Source organism: Colias philodice, chromosome 7, assembly GCF_061535455.1.
Source record: "Colias philodice isolate Cphi_HAF_F1 chromosome 7, ilColPhil1 Martin Lab GWU primary, whole genome shotgun sequence".
NCBI lineage: Eukaryota > Metazoa > Arthropoda > Insecta > Lepidoptera > Pieridae > Colias > Colias philodice.
Genome location: NC_143092.1, coordinates 10777418 through 10803288, shown reverse-complemented (window position 1 = coordinate 10803288; position 25871 = coordinate 10777418). Strand labels below are relative to the sequence as shown.

Below are 25871 nucleotides of genomic sequence, written 5' to 3'. Positions count from 1 at the left end.
ATATTATGGCATAGACAAAAAATTAATATTCAAAAACATCATCGCATCCTCTCATAGGCTTCTTTTTACCCGGAGAAAGGTGCAGAAAAAGAAATTACTGGGTTCGATTCCCAAATATGTATTACGAAATAAACTTAACATAAAGCATTATTTATTTGAAGAAAGTAGTGAAAGATACCTTTTGTCCCTTTATTCTTTTTCTTTATTCTTCTTATTCTTATCCTTAAATATAATCGATTTGTGAATTATATGAAATGCATCAGCCCCATACCTCAAAAGGGGTCAATGTACTGTTTACCTATTATGTATAAACGAGTCTGTCTACATCATAATGTTAAAATAATTTACTGTTATTTATATTTTAAAATAATGTCTATCAAGTTTGTTCGATTAATTTATACCGTTGTAACCCAAAGTACCTATTCATTTTATAATAAATTAGAATAAAACTTATACTTATTGTTATATTTATAAATATTATATTATATCTATACGATAATAAATAACAGCTATAATATATTATTTAAGTCAAAGTATTTATTGTTTATAATAATTAGATAATAAAATAATAAGGTCTACTTTTATTGCAATATTCAAGTAAATAAATATTGCATAACATGAGTGAATGAAAATGAAAAACAATAATTATAGGTTTTAATTTATTAATAATTAAAAAATTGGACAATTCCACAATGATGTTCTATGTAGGCATATTATATTTTGCTTCACAAAAAAACGCAAATTACGCAATAAAAATCCTGACTTAAATGAATAAAAGTTTATTTATGTGTGATTAATAACATTTTCTAATTTAAAATATAACAAATTAAGAATATCATAAAAAACACTATCCATATTTTTGATTATTCTATAAACAACATTATAATTTACCACCAAAAAATATAAAAACCTCCCACAGCTAGGTTCCTACATTTTACAAATACATACTTTTATAACACCATTAACCCCAACTATTCTGGACCTTAAAACCTTTAAGTGTAATAAACTCCGAAGTTCCCACAAACTGAAATAATAACAATAAGTTGGACCTTGAAGGAATGCCCATACCGCAGTATATAAGCGCTACATAACTTGCTACAAGCATCAGTCACTTGACAGTGAAAATACAGACAACATGAAATTCCTGGTAAGGATTTTTGTTTATTTACCACCACCTTGGATATGGATTTGCTAGTTTTGATAGAGTTGATAGATCGATAATCTATAATAATCATAAATATTTTTTTTTTACAAAATTACATTCATTTTATATTTCGGCCTATTATAACTTAATTTTAACTTTAAATTTTTAAATCCTACAAAATAATAAACATAAATATTTTTCCATTTTAACCTAAAAATAATTGATCCTTTAAATTACATAAAAAATTGTATTTGGTGAAAAAATAAAACGTTTGCAATCCGTCAAAATTTGTCAAAGTCCAACTTATTAATATTGATTAGTACTTTTACAAATGAAGCGAAGCGAAGCGAAGGCGGTATTGTAAATAACACGAATACTTTCAAACAATAAGATGTAGCAACTGTAACAATTGCTATTGTAAGTTCATTATCTAGCGTATCTAACTATTATATATTTGTATTAATTGCTATAATTACAGGAATACTTCTATGGTAATTAATCAGTATCGATTTAATGATTTTTTCAGAAAAAATCTATAATAACTAGATTTTTTATAATATAATTGGAAAATTTAAAAAAAAAAAACATTTACTTGTGGCATTTACATTAAAATAAATAATATAGTAAACTCTTGTAAAGTATTTGCTTTAACATTTTAAAATCTCATTCAATAAAACTAAATTGTTTAATTCTTTATTTTTAAATAGTAGGAAGTTATGCGTGGCTGATTATTTTGTGAACATTTTCTAACTGTCTTTATTAGGCAAAATATTACATTATAATTAACTCCGAAATGAATTGTTCATAAAATTAGGAGAGTACTTATTTAAAAAGACTTTAGTACTCTAAAAATTAAAAATATAAACAACATGTAAACGGATATAAATCGTTTATTGCTTTTTTTGAATAATATTAATGTTGTTTTTCAATTAGGCCAAAATTTAAGGTTGTTTATCCAGCATAATTTAATCGAAACGTCATGTTCTGAATTAATTTAAAAGTAGACAGGTATAATATAAAATTTAAACTTCACGAAAATGAGATTCTTACTTAGTTACAAAATGCAGTCTTAAAGTTTTCTAAAGCGTCTAATTCGGGAAATAAGAGAAACAAAAGACAACTCAAAAGGAAACGTTAAGAAATATTCCACTCAATGAATAAAGTGGCATGTAAAGTCGTGTAACAAATGTTAGTTTGAATAGGTGCCCTAAAATGGTTAATGGCTGCTTGGGAAATACTAAAACACTGTATTTACTCAAAGGATATCCTGCGATAGGAAAACTCAAGGCTTACTTTGTGCAAGACGTACAATTTTACGGACAATCGATTTCAATGGTATTGAAATAAAATAATAATAGTTTAAAAAAAAACTAAAAAACACACTTTTAGTTCGGTTTTCTATAAAAAGCGTGTTTTTTATTTTTTTTAAACTATTATTTATTTTATCAAATTAGTGTATTGTCATCGGTCCTCAATAAATCTACAAAGTTTGAACGAGATCTGGCCGTTTAAAGTGGGTCAAAATCGCGCCCAAAGAAGTCGGTTACAAACATTCAGGTGAAGCTAATATAAAGCGTGTAAAAAAATGATACCTCTTTCGTCTATTTTTTTGTATTGTTGGTAAAATTCAATATTTTACGATCCAGACATATAGACAGATATATATATTACGATCCAGACATATAGACAGATAGATAAACACAAATGTCAAAGAAATAATGAAAACTAATTCAACATATTTTATTGCATAACTGGATTAACCATAAAACATTAAATAAATAATCGTAAACAAAAATACCATTAAATTAAATCAAAACATTTATCACAATGTAACAGATAACTAAATGACCATAATATATCAATTTCAAAAAACTAATATATATATAATTAGTTCACTCAACTGAGCTTGAAGACGAATGACTTGTTAGTAGTACCGGTTTGGCTCTATGTTTGGGGAAAAAATCGGTAATTAAATACACTATTCAACATCAGATTATATATTTCTAAATTAATTGATCTAAATTTATTCAAAAACACTGCTTAAAAGTTTAGCTGAAAGAAAAAATGTAGAAAAAATCTCCACGTTCAAAATAAAATTATTTATTTCAATAAAAATATTACACCATAATTCATAATATCATAATAAGTGCATTTTTAAGTATTAACAAAATCAACTTTTACTACATTAAGGTAATCTTATAAAAAGTACATGAATGAATTTACATCGTATTTTAAAATTGCAAACATTTCGTCATCGAGTCAGAACCGAAATCCCATCTTTCCTGTTTTAATAAATATTTTCCAATACAGATTGTAGCCGCTCTTGCCATCGCAGCAGTCGCTGCTGAAGATGCCGCAAAGAAGACTGAGAAGCGCGGAATCAGCGGTCTCGGTTACGGCGGTTACGGCGGTTATGGCGGTTACGGCGGTTACGGCGGTTACAGCGGTCTCGGTTACGGAGGCTACGGCGGTTACAGTGGATACTCCGGTAAGAAACTTACTGTGCTGTAAGAAAAAATATAAATCTTAATTTTGCCAAAACATTAGAAGAAAGAAAGAAAATACGTGTAATCACAAATACTTAATTACAATTTTTCACTTATAACTAGTACACTTTTGAGAATTATTACACATTACTAGACATCGGATTATATGCACTAACAAAATGCCAAAATATGCATGCAAATATGCACTAAAAAAGGCCGAAATATGCACTAAAAACGACTAATATGCCTAAAATATGCACAATAAAAAATCAAAAAACCTTTATTATTTTTATATATTTAAATCAAAGATTGTACAAAACATTGAAATTTTCTTGAAATTAAGTATAGTTTTTGTGCCAATATACAATTAAGCATTCTTACCAAATTTTCGAGCGCAAATTTGTGACGTTTGTCACCCGCGAGCCCAGTGTTGCCACCTTAGACCTTTCCGGGCTAAATCTAGCCCTTTTTTGGAATTCAACCCGTGTTTTAAGTTTTTAGCCCCAAAAGGGTAATCTAGCCCTATTTTGAATCGCTCAAAATTTACTTAAAATGGAGCCCATTTTGTAATTTTTTGCCATTTTACCATGCCAAAATAGGGTTTGTTTACTCGCTGAGCGTTCTGATTGGCTACTAAATGTTAGTCGACCAATCAAAACTCCCGCTACTTAACGAAATATGCACGATTGGGGAAAAAGGCTAAAATATGCACTAACGCCGTAATTAGAGAGTTTTATGCATTTGCATATGCAAATATGCAAATGCATATAATCCGATGTCTACACATTACTATGTACTCTTAAACTTGAAACGTTCTGTTATTATAAGGACTGTTCTATAAGAATTTATAAGTAATCCGTTTGTTTAAGATAATCGTTCAACAAATATTAGGTATAGGGAATCAATTCGTAACTCTATTGATTAACGGTAAAAATAATAATAAACAAGATAAAAGTTGAAGCATTAAAAATGTTGTTGTGGTTGACTTGATTATGTCATAGTAAAAAAATTGCATATGCTAAATTTTTAGTATCGTTTGGAGACCGGTTAAGTAATGTACATAATTTTAAAGTATACCTGTTTAATTCTAAGCATGAATAAGAAAATGTACGAAATGTCTACGAACAATAGAGTTCCTTATATTTAAATATAGATACTTAATCCAATACAAAAGCACCCAAAAGTCCTATCGCTAAATCTCGCAAATCTCATTTAAAATAACAATCCTTTAGAATCGATTCAACTCCTCGATTTGCGAACACTAACGAACTACTAATTTTATTCATTGCCAATTAAAAGCAATAACGTTTTAGCAAACAGGCTGTTTATACGCGAACGACTATGTGAAAATTGCAAATTTAAAAGTCGTTTTGTCACATGTATTTAAATTCCTTTTCACGGCCTTATATGTAATGCCAAGATACGTAATATCAAGAGCACGGAAAACTGTTTAATATTAGTCTAACATAGCATCTAAAGTTACAAAATTTAAGTAAGATTTAGAATATAGAACGTAATTGATGAAATTAGTGGTTATTAATTCGCGCATTTAGGTTTAATCACAACTAATAGGACTATTAAAGATCATCAATCATGTTGTTATATTAAAGACTAGTGTATGTGCTACAAGTATGTGTTTTAAAGATAAATTTCTGAGCCTATAGCTGAGTTAAATATGATGGGAATTAAGTATAAGGAGAACGACGTAAATAAATTGGATGTTGATTGTTGGTGTAGACATTATCTTATCGTTAAGTTTTTATTATTCATTTGATGAGGTCTATTTAAATTTATATAATCATTGGTGTATAAATAGCCTTCCAATAACTAAGAAGATTAGTCGCCAATACATAGTTACCCTTAAATCCAAAGCTAGGAACCGATTAAGCTCAAACTGTCGTATAAATTGGAAACAAAGAGGAGCATTTGCAATAAAATGTCTTGCTCCGATCGGTTAGAATTAGTGTTATTTGTGAGATCTGCGCTTGCGATCTTTACGTATTAAATGGAGACTTAGTTTTGGAACCTATATTTCTTATAAGTTATAACCAATAATTTTTTACAGCAAATAATTTTCAGAACTATAATATAATATGGTTTTAACGGACTCATTGATACAAGTAGATGACTTAAAAGCATTCTTAACATAATTATTATACTATAGTTCAAAATTGGTATAAGCTGAGAATTTAACGGGAAAATATTGTTGAGTCTATATCAGACAATCCCTGAGACCTTTGCAATACAATTTGACTCATTTGTCAGACAATAAATGCAAGAAGTACACATTTTATAATACGCATACGACAAACAACAGTTTAAATTCAACCGTCAATACTAACGTGGGAAACTCACCCTTGACACACATACACATAGTGATTATATTAATATCCCGGTGTTATTTCTTATAGCTGTAATTTACGTGAGGGCAAGAATAATTGCTCACGCCAATTGTCAAGGGACATTGCTTTTTATGTTAATCAGCCGTAGATGACGGTGTTTATAAGTTGAATTAATTATCAATACAACAATATTAAATATTACATCTATACCTACTAATAATAAGCTAAAGGCCTGAAGAGTTTGTTTGCTTGAACGCGATAATCTCAGGCACTAATGGACCATTTAAAAAAAATCTTTCGTCATTAGATAATATGTACGTGATTACTGAGTTCCATAGGCTTTATAATATTATAATACCACGGGCAAAGACGGGACGGATCGCTAGTTAGAAATCAATTTAAAAAAAATCGCTTCAAGAAGTAATTATTATATTTCTTATATTTTCGTTAAGGGATTTGAAGGACATTTATTGAATTTTTTGTATCTGTAATTTTTAAATTTCTAAGAAAACATTTTGTACTTATTCAACAAAGCGTGAAGTATTTTTCGGTACGGAATTAAGACGAAAATTAATTCCTCTTACTGTTACTGCTATTAAAAAGAACAGATATTTATTATTATAGGTAAATTATAGGAAATAGTTTATAATAAGACCTCTCTCTATATTTAAGACTGTTGAACTTAAAAAGATAGCGAAAAATTCCCACCTTTTTATTATTTAAGTATTTTATCTGTGTATCTCTTATAATTTGAATACCACAAGAAAAATATTCAGTTTGTAACAACAAGAATCCTAAAGCAACAGTAATGAAAAATTCAATAGTTTCATATCGAAAGTTTACAGCAGATGGAAGTTTTATTTGGAATTTTTTTAATTTTCTAAATATCTACATACTTTACGAGTATGAAATTGAAATTTTCATGTTTCTACGAGATATTATCAAAATTAAGCTTGCAATTTTAATAAAGGGAGTGGATGTTTAAATGTAATCCGTGAATTCACTGTTCAAAATGTCAAAATCTTAGTTATTTATGCTTTAGTCCGTAAAATATTATCAAAATTCACTCCCATTTGATCCTTTTATGAGTTTTTAATGCAGAGACATAAAAATAATGCCCTTATACAAAACAATTTAAAAATATCTCGGAAGTAGGTACGTACCTATTGCAATCATGCAACTAAATTGATTTTTTGTAGATTTGATTTGACCTTAGCATTGACAATGTACCGCTGATGCGTGAAGCGTGGTCACTGACCAATGACCAATAGTTTTTATTATAATTTAAACATTTTGAGACAAATTTATATTATCTATTACATTTATAATATATGAGACTATTTTGGCGAGGACGATCATAATTAAGAAGCATCTCTTCCTGTTTTTTAATTAATATTACTTAGATATACATTAGTGATCAAACCTTCAAACAAGAGGAAGCTTAATAAATGATTACCAATTAAGGCAGCCATTACAAAAATGGATGTCATTAATTTAAACGGTGTTTCGTCTCCTTCACTCTCGTGCTATTTTATATAAGGAAAAAAGAAAAAAAAATAGTGATTAGTTCAAGCATCGATTAAAAAAGTTTAAAAGTAAAGGGCTGAGAAGTGCTAGTAAGTATTTGAATAAAACATTCCTAATTCCGGTTTGAGATTGAATCTTTGTAAAAAATTTAACGTCTTTTTCGATCAAATTATAATGAAAATCGATTTAAAATAGTCCAAATTGACTTGAATCTTTTATGGACTTTATCGGTTACTTTCCTTGTTCGACATTTTTGGAATAAATTATTCTAATTCTTTTCGGTTCGGATAAAGTTACTTGAGTTGATCGAGTTAGGAATAGAATACGAGTCACATTTTTCTTTTGTAATGTCGTATATGGCTAAATTTTTATGTATAATTCGTCGAAATAGAGACATATATCGATGAGCACCTTAATAACGATAATTAACGAAAGTAATTCGATAATCAGAATTACGATTAATTAACTTTAAGTACAATAATGTCTATGTTTATTCCTTCGTTTCGCTCAGTGTAATGTGACGTACCTATTTTATTTCAGGAGTAAATAATAAATATTTCAGGACAATTTTCACACACGGCACAATCTGATCCCATACTAAGCTTTCGCTTGTTTATTGGAAACCAGATGGCTGATAAACATACATAATTTTTAAATAAATACTTATATAGATAATTAACACCCAGACACAGAGCAAACATATCTTCTATTAATCCATCACACAAATATTTGCCTCGGGTGGGAATCGAACCCACGACCTCTGGCTTGGAAGGCAGGGCCACTGCCCACTACCAACCAAGCCAACCGGTCAGTCAAAGAGTAGTTGTTTAACCGTAATTTTCACCAAAAATTTGCACATCCTTAACTACAGATCTATGATAAGAATAAACATTTTAACACAATTGTATTTTGTTATTCCAGTCCCAGTCGTAAGCAAGATTGGGTACACCACCTCTCACGGTTACGGCGGTCTTGGCGGTTATGGCGGTTATGGTGGATACTCCGGCCTTGGTAATTATAACTTTATATACCTATACTACTACCTAACCTACCTATACAAGTCATACAAAATGTTTGTGTGCGTGTTTTGTTCTCTCTTCTTTCTTTACCTTTGAGGATTGAACCCTTAAGTTGATAATGTTTTAACTACACTTGCACTCTATCACTATGTCATTTTTATGAAACATACCTTTTATACTTATCTTTTTTTGTCTAATTCCAGGTGGTTATGGAGGATATGGCGGTTACGGCAGCCACGGCAGTTACTACGGTTCCCCGGTCGGTTACTCCGGTTACTCCGGCTACTCCGGTCTCGGCTACGGCGGTTACGGTCACGGTATCGGCTACGGATACCACTGAGCCATAACCGTGCAGCGAAACTAGATGGCGCTGATATATACTTTCGAATGTTCTACTGTTTATGATTTGTTACTTAATGTTAAATTCTTCATAAATAAGGCTATTTTGAATTCTTATTTTAATACTGTTAAAACGTAAAGTATTACTAGCGCCATCTAGTGTTTATAGTCTATAACTTGTGTTCATTTCAAATACTCTGTGGGAGAGCTTTCCATGACATTTCAACATCTTCACAACTCCCCTTTTGTGATATTTTGTACAATGATTTTATGTATAACTTTGTAAATATGTAATAAATATGCTATGTATACATATTTCGGTATTTTATTTTCATATTTTTACCCACTAAATTATTGACTTATCCTTTTTCTGGACCTTACTGAGTTTAAGATTGCATTTAAGTTTCAAAATTGATTTAATAGAACTGAATAAAACATTGAAAAATAACATTTTAATCCAAATAGTAGAGCTAAATTCAGAGCCATAATGAAAGGCGTAGAAAAATAAATTTTAATAAGCCTATTTCATTACGATTGTTGTAGTAGTAATGAGGTACACTGAGGTACACATCTATACTTACCGAGTCTGACTTTTTAGCTTCTCAACTATATTATATTTTCTTGTATTTTTGTGACATGTTAGTTTCATAATTTTTTCTTCAGTAGACGAATGCGTTATGAACACTGCATAAAATTAATATTATTAATTGCTCTAATTTTGTATGTTTGACTTTATGAAGGCTTTGTCTTGAATACACGAAATGGCAAACAACAGTAAAGCAATTACTGATATTAGCTGCTAATCCGACGATGTCAAGTCTAGTCAATTAATTACAATATAATTTAATAGAATGCAGTTTAGATCCGATGTCCTGATTTAAATTGATTTAATTAGAAACTAGATTGTTTGTTATGTGGGATGTACCTACATACAGTTTATGTATGTAAATGCTGAATTCTTTAACTTTGAAGATTCCATGTTGGACGTTTCTTTGCAAGTGCAACTGAAAAAATAATGTTACGATAGAAATTCATGTAAAAATTTTACAATACAGTTAATTTTTTACCTTTGATGCGAAATCAAAATATTTATGGACAATTTTACTTTTTTGCTTTAAAAAGTAAGGTGTATATTTTACCCTTTTTTTAAACAGATTTTTTTGTCACAGGGAATCGAACCCAGGACTAGCTTACGCACTTACTGTAGGTACTGTACCAAGATTACACAAACAGTACTTATAAAACACGCACATTCTGGCAAGTTATATAATGAAATGACTAAGCTCCAGGCTCTTGAGATAACCTAGTTACTTCGTCGCTCTTCACGCCGCGTATAATATGATTATAATAATTAATGGTCTTATATGTACTAGCTGTATGTATATGGATTTGCTTAAGATTTGTTAATGTACGAAATCTATAAAATAATATAAAAGAAAGTGCTGTTAACACAACTTATAATGCAAATACAATCAAAGGGTATCAAATAATAGATTTATTGGTTGGATTAGGATGATATCTAACTGTTTATAATTTGTAGATTTACTAAGGGCAGATTTTTCAATGCTTGGATAAAACTTATTATATCCGTCCAATTAAGTATTACACGATAATATTAAAATGTCACGTAAACTGTCAAATACGGGCAATTAGAATACGTTTTTAAAATAGTAGTTTTATACATTATTCGACGAATAAGTTTTAACCAAGGATTGAAAAATCAGCCCTTAATTGTAAATTAAGGTAAATAAATACTAGCTAACTAACTAATAAATAAAAGATATATTCTCAAGAAATATCAGGATTATGCAGGATCTTACAGTATTTGAATAACATAAACGGATCAGGCTGAAATTTAGCATGCAAGTAGATGTTAGGACGTAGGTATCCGCTAAGAAAGGATTTTGATCAATTCTAACCCCAAGGTGCTAATAAAAAAAACGATACCTAATTTAAAACAATACTTCTTAACGCGGGCGAAGTCGTGGGCAAAAGCTAGCTATAAAGTATAGAATACGTTACAACATTTTTGCTACAACAAACTAGCTCCAATAATATATGTATCGTTAGGAAACTTATCCTAACTACAACAATATTCTTGTACAAAATATTGAACTGTACAAAGGCAAATAGAGCTTTGAAGTAAGTTCGTATCGCCGATCGCGCAAATTTTGAAATATTTTTATCATTTGTATGTTACTAAAGTGAGAAACAATTTTATAGCGAGTTATTTTTATTTAGTGTTTTATTTGAAAGGAGTCTAATTGTTTAAAATCGGATAATTTTTCGTTGTTTCTAAACTAAATATTATATACATTTGTATTGAGTGATTGAATTATTATCGTCCGTTTAGTGTAAAAATGACAACGCTCACCACTTAGACTGACTGCGCCTTTATCACCGTATCTCAAAAATATGTAAAGCTGAATAACCATTAGAATAACAAATCAAAATCACGCTTTTGAGTATTTTTAAGTAACTATGTGGATCATAAATGGTGGGTCATGAAGAGTATAAAATGTATAATATCTATATCTGTACTTTTAAAGAGGCGCGTGTTAAAATGAATATATTTTCAAGTGAACATAACATTTTTCCTGCTAAACTTTTTCCCTTGCAATGTTAACTTCAATAATATAACACATGTACAATATAATGTAGCGAGTAACTCCAGAAAGCTGAACCGTGCAACATATTGGAACAGCACAGCGAGCTTGTGGTCGCGATGAATGCATTTCACGACATCTCATCTACACGACATTGGGGCCATAAAACAAGCGTTTATTGGAAGAATTATCATTATCAGTAATAAATACAATTTCGATGGTAAGTTAGTAACGAGTTTAAGAAATTGTATTTCGGAAACAGTAGAAGAAATAATCATTAGTAATTTTTCGCATTTTCTACGACGGCTTCTAGTCATATTGTACACAAATTTAGCAGAAACATTCTTCACTAGAATTAATACGCAATAATGGCGCTGTCAGGCCTCAGCGAACTCTTCAAAAGAAAACTCTGTTGATTGATAATTCATTCAAACTTCTACGCATCCGAGAAACTGATACACATAGACTCGTATGTGCCTGTTATTCCATGAATATCTCAATTCAAAATTTTGAATTGAAACACAAACGACGATAAGTATTTTAGTGTCTAAACTAGTACGTAAACACACACTAAATAGGTTTAGAGACATTTATTTCAAAGAATTTTACAATTCACTTATTCTAAAGTTTCAAATAGACAATAAGATTAAAATAAAATCTGCAGATTTTTTTTTTCATTTTAAATAATTTCACTTTTCACACATAGCAAGATCAAATTCATACGTTTAATAATTTAACCACTTCACAAATATTTATACTTGGTAAAATAAATATATACTTATTCTAACGCGTGTTTAGGAGCCACCCTAAACTCTAAACCTCTATCGTCTTCGCCAGTACAGCGGAACCTCTTCCAATAAACCGATACATGTGTGTGTGTGACCTATATCTGTGTATGTGTGCTTGTTAATAGTAGACTAATTGGTGTTCGTTAGTTTAGTCTAGATAGATTTATGTTCAATTGTGATTATTTTAAAAAGTAACCTACTCAGTCATTTCAAACATAAGAAGAGAAGAAATGGAGAGTACCTATTGTTTTAGGAAAACACAAATTTTAACAAATTTTAAAAATGGAATACAAATTACGTCCCTATTCATTCATTCGTGTTTGATCAAAATTGGATGATTTTAAAGTAAATATCCTTTTATTTCCTCCTTGTTATCTTCAAGGATATGGCCACACCCTAATTCAGGGTTATAGGTAATTTTCACGTATACATTTCATTTTCATTTACACAAGGTAGGTAGAATTAATACCTAGTCATGTATCTTATACTATAAAGAAATCATTAACACATTGTTTGATAAAAATATAACGCCTATTTAACAGGTACAGCATATTTTACATGTTTATTATATACCTCTAAAGAGAAAAAACATAGTTACGTAAACAGACCAATTTCTAACGACCTATCGCTTAAAATTGTATATAATACAGCTACCCACAAAGTGACACTTTAAATTAATATGGAGCAGAAGTTATTTAAAACTGTAAATAATGTATGTCATGAAGAACGGCAGCCATTTATATTACAACCCTTTACCTGCCGTAAAGAATTAATCTTAATTTTAATTAAGTGAACAAAAGCACGTGTAATGCGGTGATTTATAAATGTCAAGTAATATACTCTGTGCCTTTGTTTAACTAGTTATTTTTACGGACTTTGTCTATGGTTTTTTTATCTTATAAAAAAGAGTATAGAGTAGAGTCTTCTGGGTATATAATAAATACTATATCTTGAAAATATGTGCTAATATTCATAATAGTAAAAAAGTTAATATACCTACTTATTTATCTAAATATAAGTATAATGTAACAGTAATCTATGAAAAATATTGTTTCATTTTGTGTTTTTTGTAAGTCAAATTAGTTTGGTAAAGTAAGATTTGATTTTTCTCAATACCACCACCGTTTCTAACAAGTATTCAAGAATATTATGATTCGGTATCTTTTAAAAACAAAAACTTATATTTCTAGCAAAAAAATAAAAATATTCCAATTCATATTATGTTACCTTAAACGTTCGGTTTGTTTTTGTTATCACATGGGAACATTGGTTAACTTTAGATATTATGATAGTGGAATATTTTGCGTGTTTCTGGATAAGGGTAAGCATTCTACCAATGTGTTCAGCTTACAAAAGATTATTATGTTAAATATTCAAAGAAGATATTATAAAAGTGGCCCTTTGTGAACCCTTCGAAAATAACGCGGTACGGAAAGGAATTGAGGATTTTATGGCATTGATAGTTAGAATGTACGAAAAACTATGCATAGTTTATAATATTTGTAGTATACATAACAACATAGGTATTATAGTATTTGTATTTAGTAATATGTACTAGGATTGCCTGGTAGGTAGTCAAAATTTGAAATTCGGAGTAGGTACGTCCCTACGTTCGTACACAGTAGAAAATTTTAAATTTTGAAAATGTTCTTAGTGTTGTTGTCGCTATTGATATTAATTATACCTATAAACAATATTCATTTTACCCACGTTGTATCTAGGCGTTTTGTTAGGTAGCACAATTCATACCAAGGTGAGACCATTTTCAAAGAAATATATGTTAATAATATTTTTTCTATAAACACGTTTCACCGTATTGTAAATTTAGTATTTAGGGCGCAAAGGGAATGCCTGAAAAGCCTTTGTCAGCGACACAATGAAGATATCAGCGTCTGAATACAATAGTTGAATATATTTAAATTTAACAAGATTTCAGCTCTATAGTCTACTTTTTATTAATGTTGAAACGATGATTTCTACTGATATATTTTATTTATTTCATTTAGAGGTAGGTATGTTAAATAATATACACAATATACGTAAGAAGTAGTAATTGTGAAGTTTGTGAATTATTTTGGCGTAACTCTACATTTTTATACTGTGACTTTTTATTATATGCGATTGAGAAAAATATACAAGACTTTTATATAGCTTTCTGGATACTGAAAGACAACGCTGCGAATTTTATAAAAAATTCGCAGCGTTGTTAGTGTTGTTAAAATATTTGTAATTATATTTTTTCTTGTTGATTTGCTACCATAATGTACCTACTTATATTTCTCTAGAGTTCAAAAGACTCAGGAACATGATGTTCAATCGATATACTAAAAGTTTGTTACCTACGACAAATTTATACATGTGTATACATATAATATGACAGCTTACTATATAAATACACGAATCAAATATTGTAAATAAAAATACTGTGAAGAAAATGTTTACAGATACGAAGTTTTCCGGGCTACGTTCTAGCATAAATTTGAAAGTTTATGTTTGTATGCGAATATCATCAGATCGATCTGAATTTATTCGTATATTGAATACAGTTTGTTATCGGTACATGGGAGGGGCTGTTAACTTGTAGGTACCCTTTTGTGAATCATCGTTTGAAACCCTATTTTAGGCACCAGTCTCTCACAATACGAAATTTAACGTTTCCGATGTATTAGCTAGTAATGTAGTGAAAAGACGAATAGCGCTATATTTTGTTATTATATTTCCTAGTTAGGTATATGTGATGAATCCTAGAGTAGCACACACCCACAAATATAAAATAATTATAATCCCAATAAACTGCAAGTACCTATAAAAAAGGTGGTAAATGTTAAAAATACTTATGTAATGACGATTCGAAAGTGCTACTAAATAGTAGTCTAATTGAATAAATGAATGTTTGAGTTTGAGTTTGAGTTTGAGTTTATATTATAATGTATATAAAACATACTTTATCTAAAGATACGAAGGTTAAACTATAATACCAGAAGCTTGATAAGATGAGCACAAGTCAGCTTACCAGAGCAGTGAAGCTGCCAAAATGCATTGCATTTTTCCGCAACCTGACTTTATGTTGTCAAGACGGAGAACTATACCGGGTGTAATCGTTAAGTGGGAGCGTTTCATAGTAACTAAGCTGCATTTTTGGATATTTATCGTTTGCATTTTAAAAAGTTATTATTGTTTTTACTCATTAGGTATAGCACTTTCAATATCAGTTTAAAGTTTTTTGATATCTGCAATAGTTACGGAATAATTTGGAAAATCCAAAAGTGCACGCCTCATAATTTTTTTTTAATAAATATTTATTAATTATTGTTTTTGTTTATTTAATAACAATTAAACCACATCGAATCAGACCCTGAAAAATGAAAGGGTTCTATTCCTGAGCATACTCAAGCGTAAGAGAAAAAAAAAGACTCGATTAGTAAAGTATTTCGGTCGCTATCGTGTTAACAAGAAAAAGGATCCGCACATACAGACACACGGACGTCCAAGACAGAACTTTTTTAAACTGTTTTTTAACTAGTTTAAATAACAAAAATGACATCAAAAATATCATGAACGTTAAAAATAGTGTTTTTTCTTAATATGTGTGTGTATGTATTATCTTACAAGTGCAATGTATGATACATAAAGACATTTTAAGTTTGAAAAATCAGATGTTTTGCGCGAAGTGACAGTAGTACCCACCTCAACGCTTCGCTTATGAGGCGTGCAATAATCGCCTGTGCACACTTAACGATTACACCCTGTATAGACAAGCTATATAGATAGTGGTGTATACGAATTTATGTGAGCTGTCGCTTGTGATATTGTCTTTTAGGTCAGGTTTATGCTAATTTCTTAAGTACCTATATCGATACATTTTTCGGTATATTTTTAAAGACATTGTGAAAAAGTAGAGCAATGCTATTGAGCAATGTGACATGAGCTTTTAACACAATTTATGAAATGAGATCTATATAATAAATCCTCTTTTTCATGGGTGAATGCATGCATGTTCTTTAATTTGGCCTCCCTTTTTCACAATTTTCATCCACCTTTCCTTCCATAATGGTTTCCACTAAATTGTTATGTGAATTGAAATTGTTATTGTTATGTGAAAAAAATGACCATTCATCGTCGCTCTGCTTTTTAAATTAATTTTGAATAATGTAAAGTACTTATACAAGAAAATATATAACCATATATGGCCACGATAAGTTAAAAGATTGACAAAATCAATCCCAAAATTACTAATCTTTAAAATATGGCGCTAATCGCATTCATCGTTCATTAATTTGTTCATTCATTTATAAAACGTATTCTATACGAATTTTAAAGATATTACAGACCTGATTTAAAATCTGAAATACCTTAATACCAAGTCTCAGCTTAGCGGGTCTCCAGGGAAGCTCTAGGAATGCTGTAGGAATTAGGAATAGAATTTCTGCCCCAGGAGAAATCGCGACTTCATAAGATGTATTAAACTTGTAACCTTTGAGAATGTAACTTATCGTGTACCTAGTCTAAATCCCGTTTTATAAAATATTTGTGGGATTTTGTTTTTTTTTAGAAAATTATAATTGTAACAGAAGTATAAGCCAATTGTTTAATCAAACTGTGTAATCAGGTGTTATAACACAAATCTTAAAAATTTGACCACGTTTGACGTATACTTACTTAAAACTAAACTGCTAAAATATTGTTTTATTGAAATGCTTTAAATTAATAAGTATATGAATATCTATATACTAATATTATAAAGCTGAAGAGTTTGTTTGTTTGAACGCGCTAATTTCAGGAACTACTGTTCCGATTTGAAAAATTATTTCGGTGTTAGATAGCCCATTTATCGAGGAAGGCTATAGACTATAAATCATCACGCCAAGACCAACAGAAGCGGAGTAATGCTGGTAAAACCGCCGGGCACAGCTAGTCTTTAATAAGAAAATTGCCTACTTCTGAGAACTACAGCTGACCAACATGCTTTCTTGGTGTTAGGAACCATTAAAAGTATTAGTCCTATCTCAACAATAGAAACCAAGTTCAAACAAGCTATATTACCATAATTTTCTATAATCTATTGTCTAACCATTTAAACTTTGCCAAAACAAACGGTCCTAATGTATCTGCCAATATCAGAAAGCTCTAATTGCTTGTAATGTCTTCTTAATTGATATTGTATAGGAAACTGCGCAGTGTTCAAATAATACTATGTTTTGAATTAGATGCTGCTATTATTCGATATCTTGACATGTTAATTATGGTGTATTTGGTGTATTGAGAAGACAAAGAGAAGACATTTCAGGATACAGTATTGCTTTGTTTGGTTTAGTCGTTCTCTCTTTTTAACCTCGTTATTTTGTTTTTTTTTTTGCAATAAATAGGTTAGATACTAATTTGCTCTACTATAACTAAAATGCACTTCGGAGCGGAGTGCGGAGCACTGCGGGTAAAACCGCGGGGCGTAACTAGTACCTTTTATAATGAGTTGAGAAAATATTGTAAAAAATATAGCATATTAATTTGATTGAAAGTCAACTGGCTCGTTGGTCTAGGGGTATGATTCTCGCTTTGGGTGCGAGAGGTCCCGGGTTCAAATCCCGGACGAGCCCGGATATGCTTTTTGTGTCAATTTTATAACAGAAATTAATTCTGAATATTATAACAGAGAATAATATAACAATAATAGTTCCGGACTCATTTTACACTTTTGCAAGAGACGCTTAGTAGTCAAGGTTAAAATAGAGCCTTAAAAATATTTTAATTGACTGACCTGTCTTAGAAAATAGGATATAAGATAAACCCAACCTGACTTGTCTTATAAAATATATGAGAAAGCCAAATATTTATATTTAAGAATTCAGCAAACAAAATTATTAAAGTATTATAGTTAATTATTGAGGAAGTATCTAATTCTTGTAAATTCAAAACCACTGTGTTTAATTGAAACAGAAATTATTGTAATCAACAAAACTTTAGGCGTTTATACACGAAACGCAGCGTTTTCTAAAAAAATAATAACTTTAATTAAACTCATGTAGGTAGTAACATATTTTTACATCACACATTTTTTATGTAAATACGTAAGCCAGTATTTTATTAGTAGTGAAGCGAAGCGCTATGATGTTAGTACGATAGTTCGGTTTATAAGTTTACGGTTTAGTGTTATAAAAAAATCACACTTATTTGAAAGAATAACGAAAGTCCTCGAAGGAACACAAACATTCATGATTATAATATTTTATGATTAGTAGATTTCCTTCTGCAAAATTATTTAGTAATCGGTTTCATTTAACTGCTTATAATTATTGCTCTACCATAAAACGCTCATGTACAATCAGCCTAAAGACCACAAGGGCCATTTAAGGAACGGCTGCTGGCGACCGCAAGGAAATTCCGTAATGGTTTGCGGCCATGTGCCCTTCAAGATGGAATTCCGCCCTTGTGGCGTTCCGTAGATCGAACTGGCGGAAATTTATTTCAGAAAATAAGTCTTAATGATAATAAATAACTTGAATAAATAAATAATATACTACTCCAGAATATCTTTGTAGATTTAGAAAAGATCTTTCTTCCCGCGCACTACAGACACCTGGAACAAACTACCTCATGCGGCTTTTGCAAACGGCTATGAACTGGGGACCTTCAAGAAGAGAGCATATTCCTACCTGAAAGGCCGGCAACATACTCACAATGTCTCTGGCACTGTGCGTACATATGGGCGACGTGGAGCACTTACCACCAGGTGACGCGTCTGCTCTGTTGCCTCCTAATGCATAAAAAAAAAAGAAATAATACTTACCTACTGAGTACTGAGGTAGAGTTACATTTCCTTAATCGAAAATATTATATTAATGAAATTTGCTATAGTGGTAAATGAAAAAACTATGCTTACTTAAAGAAGAGTCAGTTATTATCTTTTATACCAAAACAAAATTAAATTTTCAGACTGATAAATGGGCTATAAAATTACAGGAAATTTTTGATAGAGTCGTAAATAATTTCTATGCATTATTACGATTCAAAAGCCCTTCTTTTTAGTTTTATTTTAAAAAAAGAGTAGAAATCGACCGGTAGGTCACCTTAAGTGGAAATCGAGCAGAAAGTTCGCCTGATGAGGGGATCACCGCCGCCCATGAGCATTCACAAAGCTAAAGTCAAACAAAATTAATAGATGAATAATTAATAAACGTTGAATGCATGCATGTGTAGTTTTATTCATTCCTGCGCTGCGCTAAAACTTATAAAATCATTTATTAAAACCTTCCTCTTGAATAACTCTATCTATTATCGTGGTCTCCTCTGAAAATCAGTGCAGCAATACATTTTAAATAATGGTTGCTGCTTTGCTGACGGGGAGTCCTTTTTGCCTCCATTGCTATCTTTTTTTTCTGTTTTGTGTGTTTATATTTTTTTACATGGTGGCCAATAAAACGCTTTCTTTTTCTATTTCTATTAAAAAACCTCATCAAATTCTGTTCCTTAATTTTAAAGATACAGACACATACGGCCGAAAGCGATTTTGTTTATTCTATGTAGTGATAATACTCGTGAACAAAACTGCAGGTGAAAGCTAGTAATTGAATAGTAAATACGTAATTTACGAGTAATATGTGAAAGGTATTTGTGATAATGTGAAATTGTATTTACAAAGTAATGTCAACCGGCTCGTTGGTCTAGGGGTATGATTTTCGCTTAGGGTGCGAGAGGTCCCGGGTTCAAATCCCGGACGAGCCCGGATATCCTTTTTTTGGTTTTTTTACATTATTGACATAGATGGGGTTTTATGCTTAGTTTAATGGAAGACAAATAATGGTAGTTAATATACATATTTTACAATGGCTAATATTTTTAACGTTAATTCCAATAAGCAGTAGCAGATATTATATCTGTCTAGAAAAAAAAAATGTTTATACTTTAAATAAATAATTTTATTATCTTTTTTAAGTAACGAAAGACGTAATTAAATCAAAAGAAACGACATAAAACATGGTTCTTCTTACATTAAATAGAGTTTAAAATATTTCTAATCTAATTTTAGAAAATATTCTATTCCCTGTATATTCGGCATCTGAGTATCCAATTATATATTCTAGTTAGGGTTTATAACGTATTCCGTTCTGTTTTTGAGAAGGGCATATATTATTCAAGAGTTTAAGAAACGTGTCAACCCTATGGGTAAGGGCTGAGAACCACATTAGACGGAAATTTTAAACTTTAGTATGCTTTGAGGTTCTTGTGGTAAAAAAGGTTGTAACAAATTTAATTTAAAAGTGTTAGGTATTAAAAAAAGCTACTGTGTTATTATGATATTGGCTATTGCATAATATTAGGCTAGCCGTTCTCCCCGGGTTCGACTGGTCGTAAGTTCTTTTTCATAAATTTGCCAATGTGTCCAATAGAGATTTTGTGGTGTAACTAACACGACTTTCTTTTATACTACATAACCATTGATAGATCGAAAATGAACCGACATATGCTTTTAGTAATTCTGGTTTAAATTGATGCAGTTAATGAATCCGTTTCGTATCCACTGAAAATCAGTGTGAATCTAATTCCTTGTACGTGCTTCGACTCTATTATAATTTACTGAATGTTCACTTCATTTTATATTATATTGTATATTGTATTTTGTGTCCATTGGCGTAATATATATTGTTTGGTACACCAAATAATAACATGACGTATGAAACGTTATAAATTATAATGTTAATCAGGTGTACATTAGCTTTAGATGGTAACTTGTAGGCTTATACGAGACATAAAACCAAAAGAACTATTAATCCACATTTCTACGATATTTTATTAGCTATAAATTAACCTAATAATTGCTTTCTTTTCTCAGATTGATGTGTCCGTAATTACTGCTTAGGCGGGTCCACACAGAGCGAACAGCCTCGCGAATAAATGCATTGAATTAGCTCGGTCGAAAATAACAGCACACGTCACTATCACAGTTTCATTATTTTTGATCGTCCACATATAAGTACCGAGCGTGTTCATTTCTTATTAATATGTATTTTGTATACATTTTTGTATAAGTTTCGTTTATACGAAAGCGCGTATGCCGCCATTTTCCAGGATTAATCAGATACCAGATTGTAGAGCTTCGCGCAGCGATTGCTTCACTAGACTGCTTGTTTAAATGTATCCGCCTAATGAAATGTGGCAATAGAGCGAGCAGGCTTCCGCAGAAATAGCTGCATGAGCAGCTCGGTCAGTGTGTACTTGGCAGGAAAGCGCGTGTGCCGCCAAAGAGCCTCGCGCGGAACGTTCGCGGGGCCGCTCGCTCTGTATGGACCCGCCTAACGAAATTTAGCAATCAATGCTGCGATGCGAAAACAGTACCGACTTTCAGTTATTCGTAATATCATCTGAATCCAGCCTAAAGTCAGAATGCAAAATGCAATCTGCATCGCAAATTAGTCCGTCTTTGTTCTCCACATTTTTCCCGTTAATTGTATGTTTAACTTACTCTTTTATCCTTTTCGCGGGTTCATTAAGTTTTTATTTGCTCGCCGCTCTGTTTACGCGTATGAATGGTGATGTATGAAATTGTTGTTCACGTTTCATGGAATTATGAACTTTTTCAACGTGTTTCATGATTTATATAATTTTATTGAGTATTATTTCTGGTTTGTGTGATTGTGGGGAAATTAATTAATGGCCTTATATATCTGAAGACCCTAAACAATATTCAAACTCATAATTCATAAAGATATTGTAAAAAAAATACTCTTCATTAGCTGCATATTCATTATCTTGCAAAAGAAGCTGCATAAAACCCCTATTTTCCAGTCCATATTTTTAGAATTTACGACACTGACACCGTCGTGTTCATTATTTCAGTATTTAGTTTCCACTGGACACTAATGTGTTTTTACCGTACACCTTGCGCAATTTGTCCTAATTAGGAAGGCTAATTTCGTTTAAAAATCGCTAGTGCTTTTCTTGAAATATGCTCTTCTGTTTTATGCTTGCTTCTCGTTTATAGTAAGCCTTATTTTTTAATATAGTGAACTGAATGATTACTCTCAAAAAGGTTTCTTAATCGTGTTAATTTTTAGAATTGCAGTATATTAATTATTTTAATAATATCCCAAGTCTCGAATATGAATTAACTTCTGGAATTTCTAAATTAAAATAATTTCAACTGAATAAAAAGACGTTAAAACATTTTATCGTAATGCAATTCCTCCATACAATAAAAACCACGAATAAAATAGCACTATCACAACCATCACTATTTTTATAACCCATTGACCACCGAGCGGCCCGATCGGGCCGAGACACAATAGATTTTCTATTGTGTCTGTGATCCGAGGACTGACGGATTAAAACATAAAACACGTATGTTACTGCGAGAACTTTCTAGATCATTCAATTGCTGATTTCGCTCCACGCTTTACATTTTCCTTTAAATTACTCTTTTGAGAGCTTCCAGATATATAATGAGTGTTATGCACTTTGGAATGGGTTAATGCAGTGGATGTTGCCTAGAAGATGCACTATCTTATAATATAAGTAAAATAATATTATTGATATTTTAATATAAAAATCGCAATATGTACCAACAGTCGCTTTCTATGTCCCTGTGTCCTTATGTAAGCTTAAATCTTTTAACTCTTTTAAACTACGCAACGGATTTTGATGTTGTTCTTTTTAATAGTGGGTGAAGCAGCGGATGGAAAGCTAGTATATTATAATATATGAAACGGAAGGGTTTTCATTTGAGTATTTCTTTTAAGATTTCAGTTGGATTCCGACAAGAGACTATAAAGGAAAAAAATCCAAAATGACGGAGAAGGCAGAAACCTACTTATCCGTAAAGAAAATCGATCAGTGAAACAGATGTGAAATACTTTTAAGATCCTTACGCAGCGCGATTTTCCTTCGTAAAAAAATTAGATAAGTGAAGTTCAAGTATTTTTATTCTAATACATAGTAAATTCTACCTACTTAATATCAAAATACCAACAGAATAGGTAACATTATATTTTAGTTACTCTTCCTCATATTATAAGATCATTATAACCCCAAATAGAAGATAAATTATTGAGCTCTAATAAAGACCGCAGTCTAGCACAAAAGTACAGCCTAAAGAAATCATAAATCCGCTGCCAACAGAAGAATAGAACTAATTCCTCAAATCCTCATACAATGGGTCTTCAAAACTGTAATAATATGAAGTACATTATGAGATGAATCTTTTCTTAGCGGACAATATGCCTGAAATTGACTTCGGACTTCGAAACAAGTCGTCTATTATCCGGGGGCGTGGTGTGAGACACGATTTAGCGCGTTTATGATACCTGATAAGGACTTTTCTTTTTTGCCGCATTCTCAAGGGAATAGTTTGAAAGTTTATGAGATAGTTTGTGTAGTGTTTCATATGTGTTATACAATTTTGTAGAATAATAAATATTTTCCCTTGTTTTAAGCAATACAATCGGATGATTACATTGTGTTTTAGTAAGCGAAACAAGTTGATTTTGACTGATAATATCAGGAGTAATTTGTTTATTAACTGTTAAAAGAATTATTAAGAGAATACTGCTCAATATAAATGAAAATATATAATGAAACCCGAAATACAGAAAGTGCAAATAATAATGAAAATGAAGCTTTACAGGCTCGGAGAAAATACTCGTCATCTGTAATTATTATCACATGGTTGACTGAAAGTGTCGGATATTTTCCTGGAAATGGTCCAGCGCTAATGAAAAAGTTATGTTTATTGTGAATAATGTTTTATGTAAAAATACAGAAAAATATAAATACTCAAGTCATACATATTGCGATATAACAATATGAAGACACTATATCTTATTGATAAAAGTATTAAGCTGTAAATAAGCAAGGACTCGAATCACAATCACACTCAATCACATGGATATTATATTGGCGATATTTATAAGTATTAGGTATTCATAGTATTAAAAAAGTCACTTCTATCCGTCTGCCTATAAGTTAAGATTTTTTAAATATAGTGGTTCAAGAGGAAGATTGCAATATATTACTAATTATTTGTTAATTTTTTTGACAATGCGGACAGACGCCCGCGCCAGCACGGAAAATCGCTGAAAATCGCTGCATCTTATGACTTAGACTACACATAAAGGTCAGAAGTTGAAGAAGTGTTCCCGCTTTATGACACAATAGAACCCAGCACTGCACTGGCACATTTCCACTGCAGTGTACACGATGTTTTATCGGGTACGACTTGTCGGAACGACATTGAATTATAATTTGTATGTAAAATGTTTGAAGAAAATGTTATTCATTTTATATTTATTAGTATATTGAATGTTTGAATGTAATATGTTAATTGAGTTATTTTTAATGATTATGAAAAATCACTGAGCTGAAATCTGATTTAGTAATACAATTTTTAAACACTATAATTTATTCATTACTTCGTATTTTTAACGTTTTAACTACACTGCAAACGTGACAATGCTGCTTTTGCACAAAACCGCAAAGCAGCATAATATTGAATAAGGTAAGTAGGTACCTACCTATATTTTATAAGATATAAATTAGAATTAAGATAACTCCAATAAAATAGGTTTAATGTTTAATGATAATTGATGTCGATAATACAATAGAAGTTAGAAATATCCGTGATATTATGTGATATTATTATTAGTGGGATTAGCTTTCTTGATACCGCTATCATTCAAATTTCGTCACAGTTATAAAAGAATTAAGTCATAAATTTATTTGAACGCAAATTAGTGAAAGGTAGCTAACATAGCTACCTTTCACTAATTTGCTTAATAAAATATAATTTCAAACATTTGCCAAGCGGCTCGTTGGTCTAGGGGTATGATTTTCGCTTAGGGTGCGAGAGGTCCCGGGTTCAAATCCCGGACGAGCCCGCAGACACTTTTTGTTTTTTTTTGTAATTCACACTTACACATTATAAACATGAGTTAGTTATTTTTCTAAAATTTTTAAGGAAGTATAATTTTATAATATTATGTTACATTTAAGATCCAGTTTACGTTTCTAGTTTCTACTATAACTATTTCAAAAGTAGACATATTAAGTTTCCAAGAAATAATTCAATTAGCAGAGCAAATTTAACTTAGCTCGAACTAAGCACTAAGTTAAATTAGTCCCTAAGCATCAATCACTTAGAAGTGTATCAATCCGAAATCGTTCATTTGCAAAATTGATTTGTTTTACAGCATTTTTCCGGGAACGCTAGCTTTTGTATGATTTTTCCGGGAACGTTTGCGGTTGGTTGAATTTTTTATTACATGACACTTTATTTGTTACTAGCTGTGCTCCGCAGTGCTCCGCCTTTGGTCTTAGCGAGATGATAGATAGCCTATGAAGGCTTTAGGCTATCTATTATCTCGATAAATTAGTTATCTAACACCGAAGGAATTTTTCAAATTGGACCAGTAGTTCCCGAGATTAGCGCGTTCGAACAAACAAACTCTTCAGCTTTGTAATATTAGTATAGATTTTACAAGAATCTAACGTAATTAATGGACATGCGAAAGATTTAAGAGTAGAAAAAATTCACGATCCGCACCATCGATTTCTTCTAGGATTATTTAAAAGAAAAGTCGATGTGTACACGTGTAAACGTGTATGTTTTAATTCGTATACTTGGAGAGTATTTAG

The 25871-nt window shown here is 30.9% G+C and overlaps 1 protein-coding gene and 3 non-coding genes across 4 annotated transcripts; all 4 read left to right on the top strand.

The window, feature by feature from the left end:
* The first annotated feature begins 1059 nt into the window (after positions 1-1059).
* LOC149487347 (uncharacterized) lies at positions 1060-9172 on the top strand. Its single transcript, XM_089697610.1, has 4 exons — positions 1060-1147; positions 3455-3632; positions 8421-8510; positions 8722-9172. Exons 1-4 carry the CDS (start codon positions 1136-1138, stop codon positions 8856-8858), a joined length of 417 nt encoding a protein of 138 aa, XP_089553736.1. The 5' UTR covers positions 1060-1135; the 3' UTR covers positions 8859-9172.
* Positions 9173-17773: 8601 nt separating this feature from the next.
* Positions 17774-17845, top strand: TRNAP-UGG (transfer RNA proline (anticodon UGG)). Its single transcript has one exon. It is a non-coding gene; the product is annotated as a tRNA-Pro (tRNA).
* Positions 17846-19898: 2053 nt separating this feature from the next.
* Positions 19899-19970, top strand: TRNAP-AGG (transfer RNA proline (anticodon AGG)). Its single transcript has one exon. It is a non-coding gene; the product is annotated as a tRNA-Pro (tRNA).
* A 5072-nt stretch (positions 19971-25042) lies between these two features.
* Positions 25043-25114, top strand: TRNAP-AGG (transfer RNA proline (anticodon AGG)). Its single transcript has one exon. It is a non-coding gene; the product is annotated as a tRNA-Pro (tRNA).
* The last annotated feature ends 757 nt before the right edge of the window (positions 25115-25871 follow it).

Coding starts and splice junctions, on each gene's coding strand:
- LOC149487347 (XM_089697610.1), top strand. Junction 3,633..8,420: donor CGGTTACAGTGGATACTCCG/GTAAGAAACTTA, acceptor TTGTTATTCCAG/TCCCAGTCGTAAGCAAGATT. Junction 8,511..8,721: donor TGGTGGATACTCCGGCCTTG/GTAATTATAACT, acceptor GTCTAATTCCAG/GTGGTTATGGAGGATATGGC.